Here is a 17,867-nt window from a genome sequence, read left to right as displayed (position 1 = left end):
AGGACTGAATATTTAGTGTCCTAAAGAACAGACTGTAGCAGAGACGGGATAGATGCTCATCAAACTTGTATCCTTTTCTTACTTGGTACTTGGAAAATAGATGGGGCTGTGTGACAGATTTGTCTCAGTGGATTATTGCTGGAAGTAATGCACATAAAGTGCACATAAGTGATGCCCATAAAAGTGTTATGTGTTCTCCTCCCAATGTGGCTCCCCACATTTTCAAGTAGGAGGACTTCTTTACAATATTCTTAAAATAATTAAACAGTGGTAATAGTACTTTTAATATGTGTTGATTAAAAAACTTAGTTCAGATATTCAGTAAATGTACAAAGCTCAGTGCAGAGAATACAAAGGAGAAAAAATGGACATAAATTGTGTCCTGGTGGAACCTGTGGTCTAGCTAGGGAAACAGATATCAATTAACAATCACATATATACAGATTGAGAGTACATCACAAATAAATTGGATGTGGACTGTGTGTCAGCAAGACTTCCCAGAGGAAATGATATTTGATCTAAGATATAAAAGATACATAGGAATTACTCAAAGAGTGGGAAGTTTGAGGCAATTGCAAAACCATTTGCAATGACCCAAGGTGTGGGGCACATGGAAGAACTTTCAAATAAGTGAAAAAAGAGTTAATGTGGTTGCAGTTCTGAGAATGAGCTGGAGAGGAGTGAACTGAGACTGTATAAGAACAGAAACTTTTAGTCAGTGCTGTGCTAGCACATGTTTAAGAACTGGATCTGGTGAGGGGAGGGAGGAAGGCCTGGTTCGTAGTTTTTACTGATTTCCATGGTGTAAATACTCTTAACATAGCCAATTTCAAACTACCAATAGTGGTACCACTGATTACAGGAGTTGGGAAGAGATGTACACAGTCAGTTCTCCTGAGCAGGTCTGAGCTTGCTGCGGCACACCACTGCATGCAGGCCGTGTCAAGCACTTCTCATTCATCACCTGAAATCCTCTTGGGCTCATCTCTTATTCCAGGCACTGCAGCCACTGCTAGGGTGACTGGTCCTTGTTCCATACTTCCTGGACTCCTTCCTGGCTTGAGACATTCATAGGACCAGCTTTAGCTGACACATAAACAACCAGGAAGGGGGGATGAGAGCCAGTGGATAAATGTTTCCTCCCTTCTGTGCCTGGGCAGAAGGGTCTCAATAACCTTTTATAAAGCTTCTCAGAAGGTTTCGGACAGTTAAGCAACCAGTATCTTATAATGATGGTCAACTCAGAAAAAAATTTCACATTAGTTTTCCCTTCTTGCTTGTTTTATTTTCTCCTCCTTCATTTCTAATATCACTTTAAAAATACTGTCATAAAATATTTTGATGGCAGAATTGTCAGTACTTACTGAAAGATCAGGTGTGGAGTGTAAGGGAAAGATAGCATGAAGGATGACTCTTAGGCTTTAGTCCTGATGAACTGGAAGATGAGAATTGCTACTTTCTGAGATGGATAATAGAGAGAGATGCATTTTAAGTGGGCAGAAACCAAGAATTGGGATATGGATATATTAAGTTTGAGGAGGCTATTAGACATACAAATCAAAATGTCAAATAGGTAGTCCATTATAAGTAAGTGCAGACTCATGGAAAAGGTTGGAGTCATTAATTTATAGATAATATTGTTCAGTAGACATGCCACATGAGCCACATATAATAAAAAATTTTCTGGTGGCCACGTTAAACAGTAAAACAGGTTAAAATTAATTTTAATAATATATTTGGGGCTAGGCGCAGTGACTCACACCTGTAATCCCAGTACTTTGGGAGGCCGAGGCGGACAGATCACTTGAGGGCAGGAGATCAGCCTGGCTAACATGGTGAAATGCCATCTCTACTGAAAAATACAAAAATTAACTAGGCTTGATGGCCGGCACCTGTAATCCCAGCTACCTGGGAGGCGGAGGCTGCAGTGAGCCAAGATTGCGCCACTGCACTCTAGCTGAGAGACAGAGGAAAAAAAAAAAAAGAAATATATGTGTGTGTGTGTGTGTGTGTAAAAATTATTGAGATATTATATATTTTTCATATTAAATCTTTAAAATCCAGTGTATATTTTACTTACAGTGACTCTTAAATTGGACTAGCCACATTTCAAGTGCTCATAGCTACATATGGTAATTGGCTACCATATTGGACAACACAGGTATAGATATTATTTACAGTCATAAACTTAGATAAGATCATTGAGGAAGTAAATGTAGGTAGAAAAAAAATCCAATAACTGAGCCCTGAGAATTTCTAACACTTAGAGGGCAAGAAAAGGAGTTTCCAGCAAAGGAAGTAGAAAATGAACAGGAGCCAAATCAGGGGAGTGGGAAATATATTAGTCATATTTCAATTAAGGAGTAATGCATTAGAAAGGAGCAAGGGCAGCTTATCTGTCATCCCAAGAGAAAGGCAGGGGCATGAGTGCAGATGCAGGTGGATTGATAGAGCAGGTGGTGATATTACTTCAATTTTTTTTTTCAGTGAGGTTAGAAGTGAGTTCCTCACTTGAGGGTAGGGTGGGACCGAAAGTATTGGGGTTTTGAGGAGCAAGGAGAAGGGTGAAATAATCATAATTTGGAAAAATGTGAAAGTAAAAATATAGTTTGCTATGAAAAAATGAAATTCCTTTTATCTTTTTTTCTTTCTTTCTTTCTTTTTTTTTTTTAGAGGGAAGAGAAATGATTGGGAAGTGTCACTGAGCATCAGGGAAGAAACTGCCTTTGCCTAAAGCCCTAGGGTATGTGAAGGGTAGAAGAAAGGAATAGCTATTCCTTGACAGAGCTGCTGAAAAAGCTGTCTCCTTAGGACAATAGGATTATTAGAACAAGAAGATAGGGGGAACATGTACAGAAGATAGCAAGAATATTAATTTAGCTGATAGAAGGTCTTGGTTTCTTAAGGCAAATGAAGAGTTTGGGAGCTGGTTTGAGGAAGGATGAAAGATGGCAGGTCTATGGAGATTGAGGTCAGCAGTAAGAGTGAGAAGACTAGTTCCGAGGGTCACTTAGAGTATGTGAGTAATCCTTTCTAATGATAGTCTCTTTTGGGGGATTTTTCTCTTTAGCACTTTGTAATCATGAGGCCAAAGTGTTGGGGGCGGACAATATAAGAGGGAAGTGAAGATTTTATCAGGAGCACAAGGAGGACAGAAATCCTCCTGAAAATCTCATTATAGACTCTGCTTGAGGTCAGAGACATGCTACTAGGAACCTTTGCATGTGCCTTACTAGACAGCTCTGAAATGCTGATCTTTGAGTTTATATTTGAATTAAAATTGCAATTCATTCTTCAAAGTTCTTATCTCAAAAGGCATGTATTAGCTGTGTACTTTGGATCTATTTTTAAAGCATATTCCTAATATTCACTTCAGGGTGAATGGAAGCATGATCTAAGATATCAGTGGCATTAATTCCAGAACTTGATTAAAGTCTGTGAGATTAGAAAGAAAAGTGTGTACTGCGTGTGTAGAGTATGTAGTTTCTGCTCAGACAGCCCAGACAAACTCAGTTGCATTATCTTCCATAAACTGAATATCTTATGTGAGAATAGGCCAAACATTCCTTGAATTTGATCGAAGGATATCAACTTAAAAATACCCTGTAACAATTATAGTATCAAATATCCTTTGTAAATATCTTCTTTGTCCTTGCCTGTAAATACATGCCCATAGTTTTGATACAACAAAGTCAGGAAAAATATGAAATTATCTTCTCTTTCTGTGTATAGATATTCTACAGTACTGCTTAACCAGTTTGTATTGTCATTCTGCCGATAATTTATGAATCTTAATTATTAAAAATTATTAAATTTTAAATTATTAGATTACTAAAGTGATTGACTATTAGAAATTAGAAATCTCATGTAAAATCAGTATTTTTGTAATATATATAAAAAATAATGTTAGTTAGCATATAATACAGTATTGTCTTGTTCATGTAGTACCATATAATATATAATTTGCATTCTCTTAGGAATTAAAAATATTTACATCTATTTTGAGTTATTTAAATTTGAAAACAGGCTCTAATTAAGCTCAAAAGATTTCATTACATCCATGTCATGCACATATATTTAGGGTTGGTATGGAGTTGTTCCTTACCCAGTCTGGAAGAAGGTAAAAATATATATGAGTGTGTGAGTTGTGAGAGTGTGTTTGAGTGTATATGTGTGTGTTTGTGACTGTGTGTATGTGTTTATGGATGTGGGAAAGTCTCTACATATGTATATGAGTGTACGTGTATGTGTGTCAGAGAGAGAAAGAGAGAGTGTTTGTGTGTTCCTTGGTCTCCAAATCACAAATCTTTTCCTTTATATATAAAATGAGAGCATAATAAATTGTAATAATGCTTTAAAATGACTACATAGCTAGAAGGCACTGGAGAAATCTATCAGAAAAAAATGACTTTGTGCTGTGATTATTTCTTTGCCTACAGTGGTAACAACTTACTAAATAGTTTTTTGATCAACAATGTTTATGAAACCTAATTTATATTTTAATGATTTCAGATATATGATCATTCCTTGGTATCTGTGGGGAATTGGTTCTATGAACTCTGCAGATTCCAAAATTGGCAGTTGCTCAAGTCCCTTATTTAAAATGCTGTAGTACAGAAATATAAGCATTTGAGACTACTATGAACACCTCTGTGCACACAAACTAGAAAATCCATAGGAAATAGATAAATGCTTGGAAACATACAATTCTCCTAGCTTGAATCAGGAAGAAATAGAAATCCTGAACAGACCAGTAATAAGCAATGAAATTTAATCAGTAATTAAAAAAAAATCTCCCAGGAAGAGAAAAAAAAAAGCCCAGGCCCAGATCCGTAGACAAATTCTACCAGACATCCAAAGTAGAATTGGTATCAATCCTACTGAAACTATTCCAAAATATCAGAAAGGAGGAAATCCTCCCTAACTCATTCTATGAAGCCAGTTTCACCCTGGTACCAAAGCCAGGAAAGGAAATAACAACAACAACAAAACTACAGACTGATATGCCTGATGAACATAGATGCAAAAATCCTCAACAAAACACTAGCAAACTGAATCCAACAGCACATCAGAAAGATAATTCACCATGATCAAGAGGGTTTCATCCCAGGGGTACAGGGATGGTTCAATATGTGCAAGTCAATAAATGTGATTCACCACATAAACAGATTTAAAAACAAAAACCATATGATTGTCTCAATAGATGCTGAAAAAGCATTTGAAAAAATGCAGCATCGCTTTACAATAAAAACCCTCAACAAACTAAGAATATAAAGAATATACCTCAAAATAATAAAAGCCATATATGATAAACCCACAGCCAATAACATGCTGAACAAGGAAAGGTTGAAAACATTTCTCCTAAGTACTAGAACAAGAGAGGAGTACCCGCTTACACTACTTCTATTCAACATGATACTGGAGGTCCTGGGCAGTGCAATCAGGCAAGAGAAAGAAATAAGACGCATCCAAATTAGAAAAGAGGAAGTAAAACTATCTCTGTTTGCTGATGATACGATCTTATAGGTAGAAAACCCTAAAGACTCCTCCAAAAGACTCCTAGATTTGAGCAATGAATTCTGTTTAGTCTCAGTTTACTAAAACAATATACACAAATCAGTAGCACTGCTATACACCAACAATGACCAACCTGAGAATCAAATAAAGAACTCAGTCCCTTTCACAATAGCTATAAGAAAAGATACCTAGCAATATACTTAACCAAGGAGGTGAAAGATCTCTACAAGAACTATAAAACACTGATGAAAGAAATCATAAAAGACAGAAATAAATAGAAAAACATCTCATGCTCATGGATTGAAAGAAACAATGTCATGGAAATGACCATACTGCTCAAAACAATCGACAGATTCAATGCAATTCTAATAAAATTACTAGTGTCTTTTTTTCCACAGAATTAGAAAAAACAGTCCTAAAATTCATATGGAACCAAATAAGAGCTCAAATAGCCAAAGCAATCCTAAGCAAAAAGAAAAATTCTGGAGATATCACATTACCCGATTTCAAATAATACCGCAAAGCCATAGTAACAAAAACAGCATGGTACTGATGTAAAAGTAGACACACAGGTCAATAGAACAGAATAGAGGACCCAGAAACAAAGCCAAATACTTTATAACCAACTGATCTTTGACAAAGCAAATGAAAGCATACACTGGAGAAAGACACCCTATTCAATAAATGGTGCTAGGAAAATTGGATACCCACATGTAGAGGAATGAAACTGGATCCCTATCTCTTGCCGTATGCAAAAATTAAGATAGATTAAAGCCTTAAATATGAGACCAAAACCATGAAATTCTAGAAGAAAACCTAGGAAAAATTTTTCTGGACATTGGCCTAGGCAAATACTTTATGAGTAAGTTCTCAAAAGGAAACTCAACAAAAACAAAAATAAATTAATGGGACCCAATTAAACTAAACATCTGCTGCCTGAAAAGGAAATATTCAACAGAGTAAACAGATAAACTACAGAATGTGAGAAAATGTTTGCAAACCATGCATCTGACAAAGGGCTAATATCCAGAATCTACAAGAAACTCAAACAAATCAGCAAGGAAAAGACCAAATAATCCCACTTAAAAGTTGGTAAACAACATGAACAAACATTTCGCAAAAGAAGATATACAAATGGTCAAAAAACATATGAAGAATTCTCCATATCACTAATCATCAGGGAAATGCAAATTAAAACCACAATGAGGTACCACATTACCATAGCCAGAATGGCCATTATTAAAAAGTCAAAAAACAATAGATGTTGGCACAGATGTGGTGAAAAGGGAATGCTTATATGCTGCTGGTGGAAATGTCAACTGGTACAACCTTAATGGAAAATAGTACAGTGATTTCTCAAAGAACTAAAAGTAGATCTGCCATTCAACCCAGTAATCTCACTACTGGGTATCTGCTCAAAGGAAAAGAAGTCGTTTTATAAAGAAGACACCTACATGCACATGTTTATCACAGCACAATTCACAATTGCGAAGATATGGAATCAACGTAAGTGCCCATCAACTGATGAGTGGATAAAGAAAATGTGGTATATTTATACCATGAAATATTACTCAACCATATAAAAGAACAGAATAATGTCTTTTGCAGCAACTTAGGTGGAATGGAAGGACACTATCTTAAGTAACTCAGGAATAGAAAATAAAATACTGCGTGTTCTCACTTATAAGCATGAGCTAAGCTAAGGCTACACAAAGGCATATAGAGTGGTATAATGGACACTGGAGTCTCAGAAGGGAGGAGGGTGGGAGAGGTCTAAAGAATGAAAAACTACCTATGGAGTACCATGTACACTATTTGGGTGATGGGTACACTAAAATTCTAGACTTCACTACTATACAGTTCAATTAAGCAACCAAAAACCACTTGTAGCCCTAAAGCTATTGAAATAAAAATATAAATAAAAGAAAAAAATGAAAATGGTGTATTTGCATATAACTTAAGCACATACTCTTGTATACTTTAAATCATATTGAGATTACTTATGATACCTAATACAGTGTAAATCCCATGTAAATAGTTGTTGTTGCATTGTTTTTTAAATTGTATTATTTTTTATTGTTGTGTATTTTTAAAAAATATTTTCAACCTGCCATTAGATGAATAAGTAGATGCTGAATCTACAGAAACAGATGACCGATTATACATACAAACATGCAACAAACATGCTAAAACGTTTTTACTCATTCCTACAAAATTACTTGGAATAATTTAAGACTAGGAGCCATAACAATTTACAAAAAAAAGTGGAAACTAGAGATTGTTTTCAAAGAGGTGGAAAATTATGCTGAGTTTGGTGTCACAGAATAATTTGACTTGAAGTCTTGGAGCTTGAAACGTACTAATATTTCTCCATGCATAAAAACAGATCCTTATTGTGAAATTTCTAAATGAGGGAATAAGTTTGAGATAATCTCTTGAGAGATTATTACACAGAGAAATTTGCAAATGCTTCTACTTCGTTTCTTCCTGGTTTAGATTGCTGTATTTCTTCTCATTTCTTGTCAGGAATTTTCTTTTGCTTGCCCTTTTGAATGCTCTTGCAGAAAGAACCTAAACAGAATTCTTAAATTAGCACATGAATAGAATTATAATTCATAGCTGAGTGACAAATATCTTGAACATGCTCCCTTCTTCTTTACACTTTTTCTCTTTTTATACTGACCTGGTAAGCTCTGAAATAGAAAGGTGCAAGATGAGGACTCAGAGTAAGACAGGAGACTCATTGCTTCTGAGCAACTTGGTTTCCTACAGTGAAGTAGCCACAAAGTTCACTAACTTTTAATGAAGTTAATAGCATCTTAAATATGAATTAATATAATTGAATAAAACTATGAATACATAGAATTAATAGTACGTTATAAATAGAAAAGATATTAACACATTATAAGGATTTAGAAGCAATTGAAACACATTCCTTTTACCATTTTCCTTCTGCTAACTCTGATATTATTGGCCCAGATGGGAAATTCAGGAATAAAAAAAATCTTGGAATAGAGTGGTGACTTGCAGAGGTTTGCTCATTAAGCACATGTTTTGGAACATTAGAACATGTTTGTTCCATGTTTTGTACTTGACAAAGAACACAGGCAGAGAATTAAGAGGTTAGTCAAATGTTTTGCAGTGGCCCAGGGTCATTCTGTCAGCTTTATGTGGGTGTAAATAATACCACCTCTTCTGAGGAAACGAAATAAGAGCATTAGCTTTCTAGAAATGGTTTTCTATTTGTAGTGCAGACCCTCCTCAGTGAACATGTGTTGGTTTTGGCTTCTCGGTATTCTTTAACCTTAGATCTGGTAACAAGATTTCAATTTGATTTGGAAAAATACTCCTCTACTTGGAGTTCATGCAGTTTGGGTAGGACTGTTATGTCACCTGTCAGCTTCAGGCTTGTGATTCAGGCATAGCCAATGGTATTAGATTATTCTCTTGGCCACAGTGATGGGTTGAGTGATGGGGCTTAATCCAACAAGGATGATGGGAGCTTGGAGGTCACAGAGGACACAATGTGAAATTCTGGAATAAAGCCAACATGGAAGAAAGAGCTGAATGGTGGAGGGAAATGAAGTACTGATGACATTGTTTATATCTCTGAATCAAGCATTGCTGAAGATAAACTTTAGCTGGACTTTCCAGTTTATGTGAATCAGTGAATTCCTCCCTTTTGAGAAGGCAGATAGATGGTTTAGTGTCTCAGAGCATGGGATTTCAACTCCCTAGGCTCAAATCTCAGCTTTATCACTTGGTAGTTTCTTATATTTGTTTAAGATAATTTAGTTTTCTGTTGGTAGTCACTGGAGGTCTAATGGAAACACCTTTCTTTTTTCTTTCTTTTTTTTTTTTTTTGAGACTGATTTTTGTTCTTGTTGCCCAGGCTGGAGTGTAATGGCACAGTCTTGGGTCACTGCAACCTCCACCTCCTGGGTTCAAGTAATTCTCCTGCCTCAGCCTCCCGAGTAGCTGGGATTACCACCACGCCTGGCTAATTTTGTATTTTTAGTAGAGATGAGATTTCACCATGTTGACCAGGCTGGTCTCAAACTCCTGACCTCAGGTGATCTGCCCACAAGTGTCCTTATAAAAGAGAGGCAAAGGGAGATTACAGACAAAAGAGGAAAACACAAAGAGACCATGGAGGCAGGATTCATATGATGTAACCACACCAATCTGGCAGTCAGCAGAAGCTGGAAGAGGCAAGGGGTGGATTTGTCCCTAGAGGCTATGAAGGAGAGCAGCCCTGCCAGGAGCTTGATTCTGGACTGCTGGCCTCCAGAACTGTGAGGAAATCGTTGTTTTAAGTCACAAGCTTCTGGTAATTTGTTTTAATGGGCATTAAACCTATACATTTATAGGTTTAATTATATATTACATATATTATATTAATATAATAATTGTATTAATATAATAATTACATTAATATATTAGAATATACCTAATACAGTATACTTCTGAAAGTACATTTCAATTCTAGACGTAATTTTTCTAAAATAATTTCCTTGTCAAAAGGAGTATAGAAGTGTGATCAATAGGCTAATTGTTTCAACTTTCATCTCTTCATTCATGTATTTATTAGGCAGCTATATTAAACTCCTACTTGAACCAGATACTGTGTACCATGGTCTGTGCCCTCATGGAACTTTCAGTTTAGCAGACATTAATTTTCTTCTCTCTTGCTTAAAAAAATACATATTTCAGGATTTTTGAGGGGAGGGTAGGAATCAGAGTTATGGTAGCACCACCTTTTTCCTTCTGAGTTTGAAACCACTTGAATTGAGAAGTAAGACACAGGAACAGAGCAAATGATGATCAAATGTTTATTTTATTATGGAAGAAGTTGATTAGAGAATATGGCTTTAAATAAGTGGTTCCATGGTTTGTTGATCCTCTCCCAGAATTAAACTTACCCTTCCAGTTGTAGGCAGGAGGGCCTTTTACTCTCACCAAAGCCATGAACCTCTCTGTCTGGCCAGTCTTTGTCTGAACTAAGAGAAAGGGCATATATATACTCCCCATGGATACAAATTCCTATCATAAGAGGCCACCATGTTACTAACTACTTGTAGGTACCGGGAATTTGCCAATAGCATGAGGTTTACATACCTTTTGGAGGGTTTAGGAAAGGGACAAACATAAACAATTTATTAAAGTAATTAAATCTTTTATTGAATGGCACATGCATTTCCTCCTAGCAGTATTAGGCCCTTTAGGACATTAGACGTCTATGCCATGAAATACTTTCTGTCTCAGTAATTTATATGCAGCCAAGGGACCCATAATTATTTTTGCCATACTCTGTGTGAGTTGGTCATCCTCACCCATTAACATTTGTATTACTTTAACCTTTTTCAGGCTCAATTCTTATTCTTAAATGCTAATTAGTAAATCAAGCAAAGTTAACTTTAAACATTTGAGGCTGAACTTATTAAGATTTTAGTTTTCTTTCAGGGATAATAGTGCGCTGAAATTGATGTATATTTATATAAAAGAAGTTAAAATAATGGAATTATATTTTACTAATTTTGAAACGGGTTTCTCAGCTATAAAGGGAAAAACAAAGTGTGTTTCTTCTGTTCTCTGCTAACCACAACACAGAATACTTCTGTGTCCTCTGGTCACCAAAACGTATGGGAATTTCTCCTCACACACCAAGCAGTTCTCCAGTGGACAACAGCTGGGTGTCCTCCAATTCAATTCAAATCTGACACTATCTATCTAGAGGAAGCATCAGATCCTATAGGTTGAGGGCTTAGTCCTCAAACTGCCTGTCATCTCAGATGCTATTCTCAAGTATGAGCATCTAGAATTTTTCAACAACTGGCTATAAATTGGGGTTTCCACAACTCCCAACTCAGTTTGATGAATTTTCTCAGCTCACAGAATGCGGGGAAACACCTTACCTAAGTTTACCAATTTGTTGATAAGGGATATAATAAAAGATGTAAATGAACAGCCAGATGAAGAGATACATAGAGTGAGGTCTGGATGGGTCCTGAGCTCAGGAGCTGTTGCTGTAAAGTTGGGATGTGCCATCCTCCTGGCACATAGTATGCTTGCCAACCTGGAAGCTCTCCAAACTCCCATAGTTCAGGGATTTTTGTGGAGGCTTCATCACGTAGGCATGATTGATTATTAGCTCAATTTCTAGCCCTTCTCTCTTTTCCAAAGAACCTAAAGGATTTTCTGATGAATTGGTTATTTGGATGTGAGAGGAAGATTACTCCAAGCTTTTGCCTTTATGTACTGTGGATGGGGTTGTCATTTACCAAACCGGGGAAGTCTTTGTGAAGAACAGGTTTGATGGGTATGAACTATTGTTCAGCTTTAGACATAACAATAGTGATCGCAGCAGCAGCCCATCTGGAGCGGCTGCTGCAAAGATGCCGGCTGCAGCCGGGGAGGCTTGGCTGGGGCAACATGCTCCATGGACCCACAGGGAACCGAAAACAGGTGTGAGCCCCGCCCCCTTCCGCTTTGGAGGATCTTGGCTTCTTTGGTGCAGCTGCAGCTGCCTAGCTGCAACAGCGGACCTGGACATCCCTGCTCCCTTGGGGGCCTGGGAGGCTCCACCTGCCCCCACAGGCTCAGAAATGCCTGTTCCTGCTGCCTGGCCTCTCCCAACTCCCAGTCCTCACTCCAATTTTGGAGCAAAGTTGTGGCCAAGCCCCGGCACTGTCACAACCCAGCCAGGTGTGCACATGCTCAGGGCTGTGCTGACGTGCCAGCCCTCTGCCATCTTGGCCTCCTGCGAACTTTGGGCGCCAACAAGCATGGGACAGAGGCCAAGGGGGTTGCTGAAGGCAGCTCGGTGTGGGACTGGAGGTACCCCTTGGCATGAACAGCTTGAGTGCTGTGGGTACCGAAGATGGCAGGTTGATGGGAGCAGGAGGCAGACAGGCTCCTGGGCAGAAAGGGGCAGATCCCAGTGAAGCCTCACCTTCGAGCTGGGGATGGCCTGAAGCCTGGGGCTGGGCTGCCAGTTCTGTGGACTAGAGTGAGAACCTATGGTGCTTTTTCTGGGTCCGCCCATGGCCCACCCATAGACCCATCAGTAAGCACTTTCTCCCCAGGGCTCAGCCAGACTTGGACAGAGGACGGGAAGACCTATCTGCAGATAAGAGCCACCCACTACTGGTCTCATCTCCCCTGAGGGCTGCAGAGACATTGATGTTGGGATGACCTGCCTGTGGAGAGGAATCTGTGGAGCTGAGAGCTGAGCAAATGTCTGGCCAACCTGCCTGCAGAAAGAAGCTACCCACTTCGGGTCTCCTGAGACCTGTACTGTTGCTCAATAAAGCACCTCTTCACCTCACCCTCCAGTTGTCCACATACCTCATTCTTCCTGGACATGGGACAAGAACTCCGGACCCACCAAATGGCAGGACTGAAAGAGCTGTAACACAAACAGGGCTGAAACACGCCCCTTGCTCACCATGTTGCAGGCCATGAGAAGGAGAGAAGAGCTGCGGTCCTTCAGGGAGCCCAGACCTAGGAGCTTCCCAAGCCAGGACTGTGACACTCTCTCTGGGGCTCTGCGATTCCTGGCATCTCCAAGATTCCAGGGGTTACTATGTTCCCTGGTGCCAGCAGTGGAAGCTGCTTGCAGTATGCCTGGTATAGCTGCAGCCTTGCAGGAGTTGGTGCTGGGAACTGGCCACCCCTCCACAGCCAGCATTACTGACTGTATGCAGTGGCCGAACCCCGTGCTCGCTCGTTCATGCACCCCTTGCCACTCCATGCCTGGCTCGCCCTTGGCAGGCATGGAATCTGGGCCAGTAATGTGAGCTGAGCATAGCCTGTCAGGCCAAGCAGGCGAACTGAGCCCAGCAGGCCCCAGCAAAACTCAGGCAAAGGCGCCACCAGCCACAGAGGTTTCTGGCTGGTGAAGTGATGCCCCAAGGATCCCATGACAGTAGTCTCTCCTTATCCATGGTTTTGTTTTCTGTGGTTTCACTTTCTGAACTTTTAGTTATGTGAAGTTAACTGTGGTCTGAAAGTATTAAATGGGAAATTCCAGAAATAAACAATTCATAAATTTTAAATTATACATCCTTCTGAGTAGGGAGATGAAATCTTGCCCCATACCAATTCATCCCACCCAGGATAAGAATCCTCCCTGTCTCCAGCATATCCACACTATATATGTGCCCCATCCATTTAATCACTTAGTAGCTGTCTTGGTTATCAGCTTGGTTGTTGCCATACTGCAGTACTTGTATTCAAGTAACCCTTGCCTTATTTAATAATGGTCCCCAAATGTAAGAGTAGGGATGCTGGCATATTATTATAATTATTCCATTTTATTATTGTTGTTAATCTTTTACTATGCTTAATGTGTAAATAAATTTTATCATAGGTATGTATGTATGTATAGGAAAAAACATGGTACATATAGGATTTGGTACGATCCACAGTTTCAGGCATCCACTAGGGGTCTTCAATGTATCTACCCTCAGATAAGGGAGTACTACTATATAAAGTCTGAAATGTTTGTTAGATATCTAGATGGAGATATTGAATAGAGAGTTGGATATCTGGATTTGGAGTTCATGGGAAAGGACCAGTATCAGTTATCAACCTGGGATACCTCAGTTTATAGATGGTAGTTAATGCCATGAGGCTATGATATAATCATGGGAGGGAGTTAGAGAAGTCTGAGTAGTAAGCTGTGGAGTATTTAGATTTCAGGGAAATGAGGAGAAACTAACAAAGAGACTGAGAAGGAGCAGCAAGTGAGGAAGAAAAAACAAAAATGGGAGACTGAGATGTGCAGGATACTGAGTGAAGATTGCCTTCCCAGGATCAGAGAGTGTTGGATCTACTGTGTTAGACTGTGCTTACAGATCAAGGAAGACAAAGACTTAAAATTGACATTGGGGTTAGCACTGTGGACGTCAATGATGACCTTGACACCTACTATTTTAGTAGCATGATCAATTCAAAAGAGAATTGAGGAAGAGAAATTAGATAAATATGGATAACTATTGCAAATAGTTATGAAGAACACAGAAATTAGGTGACTATTGGGGGAGGTGAGATCAAGAGAGAGCACTTCTTTTTTCCCCTTATTTAAGGTGGGAGAAATGTCAATATATTTTTATACTGATAGAAACAATTAGGAGGAGAGGGAAAATCACCAGTGAAGGAAGAAAGAGGAAGAATTGCTGGAACAGTATCTATAAGAAGGTGAGAGTGGATGAGAGCTGTTGTAATGTAAGTACAGGGGTTGGCCTTAGATGGGAATGTAAAATATTTTCACCTGTAGTAATGAGAGGGCACATGGAGTATATGGGAACAGATACTCTCAGGACGCAGGCTTTAGAAGGTCTCTTCTGATTGCTTCTGGTTTCTCAATGAAATGGGAAGCAAAAAAAGCAGCTGAAAGTAAGGGCAAGGGGAAGTGTTAGAGGTTTAAAGAGAGAAAATATGAAATACAGACCGGAGAGTGAATGGACTGAGAAATGGAGGATGATTACTGGATAACAGTAATGTCCACTTGGGTTAGTGTTAATGTTATATGAGACCAGTCATGGTTTTGTGTTCTCCCATCACATTAATTATGCAGAGTACAAACACCACAGGGTAGATAGAAAGACTTAGATTTAACTAGGGCTTTGTGTTTTCTCAAATAAGATGACAAAATAAGAGGGAGGCAACAAAATCAGCCTGTGAGAGGAGTGTTCATAAGGATTGACCTTGGAATTTAAGCTGCCTAAGGTGTGAAGGTGGCAAGGGAGGGTAAAAAGGTGGTAGTATCAATGAATCACAGGGCCTGGTAGGGGGTCCAACATTGTTGGTGATAGGGAATAACCCGAAGAAAGGAGAAAGTGGTGATTGGAAAGTGGGATGCTTCAAAATGAGCTCATCAAGTAGCAGTGATGTTTCAAGTAGCCTCTATATTTTAATATTTTGTTTTAGTAGGACTTCAGTAGAAAATCCTATTATCATCTAGATCGTTAATCATCTAATATTAGTTATTTTGCTAGTGAACATTACTATTAGCAAGCCTTGGCTAGCCAGGATCTTTATAAACTTTTTGACATTTTCTCCTGATAAGGCCCCTTATTTGTATCCTGACCTAGGCAGTTAATTTGTACCAGAACATATGCGGGCAAGTTATTTTTCAGGCCAAATATTTTAAAAATAAGAAATGTTCTTTATAGTCCCCTACTCCAGGGATATGGATTTCTTGGAAAGTAGCCTCATGAGACATGAACAATCTTCCAAAATGACTGGGGGCAGTATTCAATATTCTTATTACCATTTTGGAGAGGTATTAAGTACTCCTGAAAAACACCTTCCATCAGATTGGTTTGCCTATGTACTAATCTGTACTCTATGCTAGAAAGTAAGCCTTTAGAAGGCAGAGACCTTACCAGTCTTGTTTGTATTTCCGTCCTCAGTGGCTAAATAGAAAAACAGTAGGCTTCTTGAGAATTTTAAATATATTCTATAAATGCTTGTTGCATAATGAAATGAAGTGAATATATGAGCGTAAGTGTAAATTGCTAGCCAGGTTTAAGCAAGCCAGGTGGTTTTTCAAACTGATCTATATACCACGGAGGGAGTACTTCTGTTATGCTGATCCCTGAGTTATACCAGAAGACTGTGTGTATGTGTGTTGTGTGTGTGTGTGTGTGTATGTGTGTGAACATTGACAGTATGACAGTATCTGCACAGGATAAAGAGATCAATCCTAATCACTGTCCGGTGCAAAACAGCTGTTGCCTGAGCAAGTCAGTGCCCAAGGTAGTTATTAATTTCTCTGGCCTGCATGAATGCTTCCAAAATGATTCTGTCACAGCATGTGTGTTCTGGCATTCCCTCTGAACCCTGGGAATCCTGGAGCCAAGGATCTATTAGTGCCTAAAGTGTGGAATGTGAGACATTGATCATCCCTTCTGTAAGCTGGCACTGCTCTGAAGCAGCCTAAGAACCAGGACAACAAGCCTGCTGCCAAATCCTTCTGGTTTTGGTCCCATTGCAGTTAATGAATCAAAACATTATTTTAGAGACACTTTATTTTTTAAACTATTCCAGAAGCCCAGTGAGTACTCTGAATATACTTAGTGAAGATGGATCAAAAAAGCATTTTATATGCTTACTGTAGAGGCATTCACAAAGACTTATAACATGCTATCATCACATTTAACAAGTGCTCATAAGTACTACCAATGTGACTGAGTTGATGGTAGTTTCTGCCAAAGTTCCTGGTGTCCAACTATACTCAACTGCTAAGTATGGCCTTTAAGTAGCTCTCAAAAATAGACTGGAATAGCTGGTTGTAGCTCTGTAAGCAAACGACCTTTGCTTTTTTATTTTATGAAAGTTCAAAAATGTGCTTATATCTCTGCAAACTGGTTTTTGGTTTTAAAAACCCAAAAATGCTTCCACTGCTTTATTGAAAGCCAATTTATAGAGAATAGGACAGAGCAGCTAAAAAATGTTGGCCTGTATTGAGTATCTCCTACTTATCAGTCAGTATATTAAGCCATGCATTATCAAAATCTTGCAAGATTTGCATATTATTAGTTGGATTTTACAGACAGGAAAACTCAGGCTCAGAGACGTGCTGTAACTGTCACCAATAGTAAATGGCAGAACCAGGATTTGAATCAGAATTTAGTCTTTCTGAATCTAAAGCTTTCACCATTTAATTCATACAGTGTGCTACATCCTCTTTCTTGAGTAATTGGGGTATGTGGAGGAATGAGGGTCTCTCAAGTGCCTTGGGAGTATGGAAGTGAATCTTAGTCTTTTTCCAAATTATTGTATAACCTTGAGCAAGTTGCTTTTCTTCTTAGCATCTCAGTATGCCTTATAAAACTGATCTGGTCTTAGCTGCTTGGAAAAACTATTTTATTTTCATAAAGAACTATAAGCTTTCAGAAGAAAGGTGGCATTTAAAGTGCCCAACATTATTCTTAGATAATAAACTATCCTATTGTCAGTTATATCCTATAGCAATTGAGTACTTTCCTGCTTCTTCCAAAGATGTCCCTAAGTGTCTGTGTCATTTTCAGTAGGTTCTCACAGAGGTGTCCTATGGATGAAGACAAAAAATGCCGGAGAGTGGTTATGGCTAGGTAATTCAGCTCTGATTTCTTGTATGGGTCAGTGTGAAATATTGGACTACTGCTACTCCCTCCACTTTCCTGTCTGACCCCTGATGAATTTCAGAAACTTCACTAGAAAAGAAATGGCATCTGAGAGGTATATTGTGCTATAGATTGGAGAGCTCAAGAAATCCCAGGAAACAAATATAGTTTTGCTAGTAAAAATAAATAAAGAGCTAGTGTTATACAGATATTTTAAAGGTTAGAATATTAGCTTTG

The 17,867-nt window shown here is 38.6% G+C and overlaps 1 protein-coding gene across 3 annotated transcripts in view; it reads left to right on the top strand.

The window, feature by feature from the left end:
- IQCM (IQ motif containing M) overlaps positions 1–17,867 on the top strand; it is a 483,244-nt gene that overhangs the window by 96,164 nt on the left and 369,213 nt on the right. For 2 of the 3 annotated variants that reach the window (XM_032754512.1, XM_032754511.1), the window contains one exon: positions 12,603–12,844. The exons of the other annotated variant lie outside the window; for it this stretch is intronic. In XM_032754512.1, the coding sequence (XP_032610403.1) occupies positions 12,603–12,682 (80 nt within the window). In that variant the 3' untranslated portion in view covers positions 12,683–12,844. Of the gene's footprint in view, positions 1–12,602; positions 12,845–17,867 lie in introns of those variants that run through there. 3 annotated transcript variants of the gene reach the window in all.

The sequence above is a fragment of the Hylobates moloch genome, unplaced genomic scaffold, assembly GCF_009828535.3.
Source record: "Hylobates moloch isolate HMO894 unplaced genomic scaffold, HMol_V3 SCAFFOLD_3, whole genome shotgun sequence".
Classification (NCBI taxonomy): domain Eukaryota; kingdom Metazoa; phylum Chordata; class Mammalia; order Primates; family Hylobatidae; genus Hylobates; species Hylobates moloch.
The sequence above is the reverse complement of the archived record's forward strand: the minus strand, read 5'-3'. Positions and strand labels throughout refer to the sequence as shown.